The sequence below is a fragment of the Plectropomus leopardus genome, unplaced genomic scaffold (genome assembly GCF_008729295.1).
Source record: "Plectropomus leopardus isolate mb unplaced genomic scaffold, YSFRI_Pleo_2.0 unplaced_scaffold18589, whole genome shotgun sequence".
NCBI classification, from domain to species: Eukaryota; Metazoa; Chordata; class Actinopteri; order Perciformes; family Serranidae; genus Plectropomus; species Plectropomus leopardus.
The window spans coordinates 1-3,253 of record NW_024620040.1 but is presented as its reverse complement, the minus strand read 5'-3'; the positions used below and the strand labels follow the sequence as shown (position 1 = coordinate 3,253).

The following is a 3,253-nucleotide window of genomic DNA, read 5'->3' as shown; positions in this document are numbered from 1 at the left end:
ATATGTATAGAGTGCTTTTCAATGTACTCAAAGTCACTTTACAGAAGTCAAAGAAGATCATAAAATAGAATACATTAAAATACACAATAAAAAACGTGAAACTTTAAAATTCACTTGACATTAATCGCACATTTAAAGCAACATGTAATTAAAATTAATTGCAGTACGCGGGTGAAAAACCGCAGACAGAGATGAAACAACTTCCAATGAACTTGTATTAATATTGAAAAGCATTCATGACTTTCATAAATTTGAAATATTATTAATCTTTTGTTAAAGTTGCATTACATTTGGTCAAAGGCACATTATAACATGTTTAGGACTTGAAACTTGAAACTCATCAGTAATGTGGCTTTAATAATCACATGGGTAAAGACATATAATAGACCAGCTAGAACAGTCTGGTAAGTTCTGAATGTTGCATCACTCAACTGTAATACAGCATTTATATCCAGGAAAAGACAACACTCACAATGTCCAAAATCTAAGATGGCATCTGGTCTTATATCACCATATTGATGTAATATCGATATATTGCCCAGGCCTTGGTTTACACCTCTTTGGATGCAATGTATTTTTTAACAGCTGGTAGCTATCTCATTTGCTGACATTATCTACTGTATTAATTGAAAAGCAATGCAAAACAATTTGTCTTTGGATCCAGAGCTGGGGCTACTGGTACATAAGGGGGTTGACATACCTCAGGGAGCTGTGAATATATCGTCTAAGCATACTCGGCTGGACATCCAGTTGGAGACAGCTGCTGGGGATCCCTTACATTACCCTGGTAATGACCATCCCTATAACTGACACATTTGTGGTCACTGTCATTAAGATGACTTACAAATCTGCACTAATGAATGTCCACTTAATCCGGCTGTGATTGTGACAGGCTTTACAACAGTGTCCTTGCTGAGCTACGCAAACCTGAAAGAGTCTGCAGACGGCTTCTTTAGTGGGATGGAGCCACAAGTGAACCACAGCTATGAGATTGACTCTAAAGTCATGACTGCCACCGTTAGCAACAGAAACACAAAGCACCTCGAGAAACCTGTCAAGTTGACTTTCCACCACCTCAAGGTAGATTAAAGTTCAATGTTAGAATAATAATCTATCTCTACTGTGAAATATTACATCTATTATCTCTGTTTTGTTTCTCAGCCAAATGAATACAACCACACCTGTGTGTTCTGGGATTCCTCGGTGGACGGAGGCTCATGGTCGGCTCGTGGCTGCTATGTGATGGAGTCCAACTCTGAATACACTGTGTGTTCCTGCAACCATCTGAGCAGCTTTGCTGTCCTCATGGCGCTCTATGATATCGAGGTTAGAACATGGCAAATTATGATGCTTATAGTTTATATAGTTTAAACCTCAAGGTCCAGCCTGTAAGATTTAGGGGGATTTAGTGGCATCTAGTAGTGAGGATTACAACAAGGTAAAACTTCTCCCAGTAAGATTTCCTGCAGACTTACAAATCAGCATTTCTCCAATGCTGTTCAACATGTCGGAGACGGCCAAGTTCCTGCCAATATCTGTTCACCTTATTTTCTGATAGCTAATTATTCTGACAATTAGAAGGTTTTTACCAGGAGACGAACTATTCACACAGGTGTTTTTCCTCTTCTAAACCGGTAAAATACTGAAAACATTTAAGAAAAAAAAAATCAGTGTTTTGCTAACTATGGTGATCGATGCGAAAACATAAATAGACCTGCCTAGAGCCAGTGTTTGGTTTGACCATGCAGGGCTGCGGTGGAAACATTGCAATGCAACAACCCTTTGCAGACAAGAACGCGCAGCTATGCACTCAAGAAAACTTACTTATTAACTCATATTTCATTTTCACCAGCATATCTCTGTATATCCAAGACACTGGACCTTTACGTCTGTTTCTGTGATGTAACCCCTGTCTCTTACCTCCACAACAGAACAAGTTTGAGCTGCAGCTGATCACCTTGGTGGGTCTGTCCCTCTCGCTGATTTCCCTGTTTATGTGCATCCTGACCTTCTCGCTGATTCGCTCCATTAAAAGCTCAAGAACCACCATCCACCTGCACCTCTGCATTAGCCTCTTCATTGCCAACATCATCTTCCTCGCAGGCATCACTCGCACGGAGAACCGGGTAAATATTTCTGTAACTTGCACTGTCAGAACGCCTGCACTGTCCATGTGAGTGCAGTAAAAGTTTCTGACATCTTCAAATACAGCAGAGGAGAGCAGATACTGAGTAACAGCACAGCTACTGAATGATTTATGTAGGTGCTGAAGGTTTATAAACAACAATTCTGCAAGCAGCTTCTCCCTATTTCTTCCCCCCGTTTCCCAGCATCCTTTGTCCTTTTTTCACCACTGTCATCCTGATCTTCATCTTCCTCCCTGCTGTATTAGGTTGGCTGTGCCGTGGTAGCTGGGCTGCTGCATTTCTTCTTCCTGGCAGCATTTTGCTGGATGTGTCTGGAGGGCATACAACTCTTCAGGATGGTAGTCCTGGTCTTTAACACCAACTTCAAAATGCTCTACATGATGGCAGGTGGCTATGGAGTCCCAGCTTTTATTGTCGCTATCTCTGCTTTAGTTAATGCCAAGGGATATGGCACCAAGAGACAGTAAGTTTCCCCCCAACCGATGCTGATCTTGTTTCATTTTTTTTCTTTATAACTGAATTGTGTTGACATCGTTTGCTCAATAAACTCTCAACATGCTTTGCAGTTGTTGGTTACACCAGGAGTTCATTTGGAGTTTCTTTGGCCCTGTCTGCGTCATCGTCATAGTGAGTAAGAGAGGAAGTATTGAGTTTTAAAAATACTAACAATCCTTAAATTGATTTCTTCTTTTTTGCTCTCTTTTAGATCAACATTTTCTTCTTCCTCATCACTGTGTGGAAGCTGGCACAGAAGTTCTCAAGTCTCAACCCCGACTTTAACAACCTGCAGAAAATAAAGTGAGTGAGCACAAGCAACAATCAGGCACATAATCAGGCATCTATATAGACATAGGAGTAGATTTTGGGGAGAACGCAGGGGACATGTCCCTCTTAATATTTAGATCATGTGTATTTGCAAAGGCATAAACTGGTGGATTAAAAGAAGAAAAATTAAGAGCTTGATGCTCACAATTTCCAAGGGGAGGATCCCAACCCCCTATTTTTTTTTTTATAAAGGGGAACAAATATTAGTAAAATATTATATCGACAATATGTTGAGTGAAAATAATATGAGCATAGGTAGCGTATATTTCCTTTTAGGGGAG

The 3,253-nt window shown here is 40.3% G+C and overlaps 1 protein-coding gene across 1 annotated transcript; it reads left to right on the top strand.

Moving 5' to 3' along the window:
- The first annotated feature begins 621 nt into the window (after positions 1-621).
- LOC121965099 (adhesion G protein-coupled receptor E5-like) lies at positions 622-3,005 on the top strand. The gene is made up of 7 exons (XM_042515267.1): positions 622-787; positions 893-1,080; positions 1,162-1,326; positions 1,932-2,126; positions 2,393-2,610; positions 2,714-2,774; positions 2,854-3,005. Exons 1-7 carry the CDS (start codon positions 637-639, stop codon positions 2,947-2,949), a joined length of 1,074 nt encoding a protein of 357 aa, XP_042371201.1. The 5' UTR covers positions 622-636; the 3' UTR covers positions 2,950-3,005.
- The last annotated feature ends 248 nt before the right edge of the window (positions 3,006-3,253 follow it).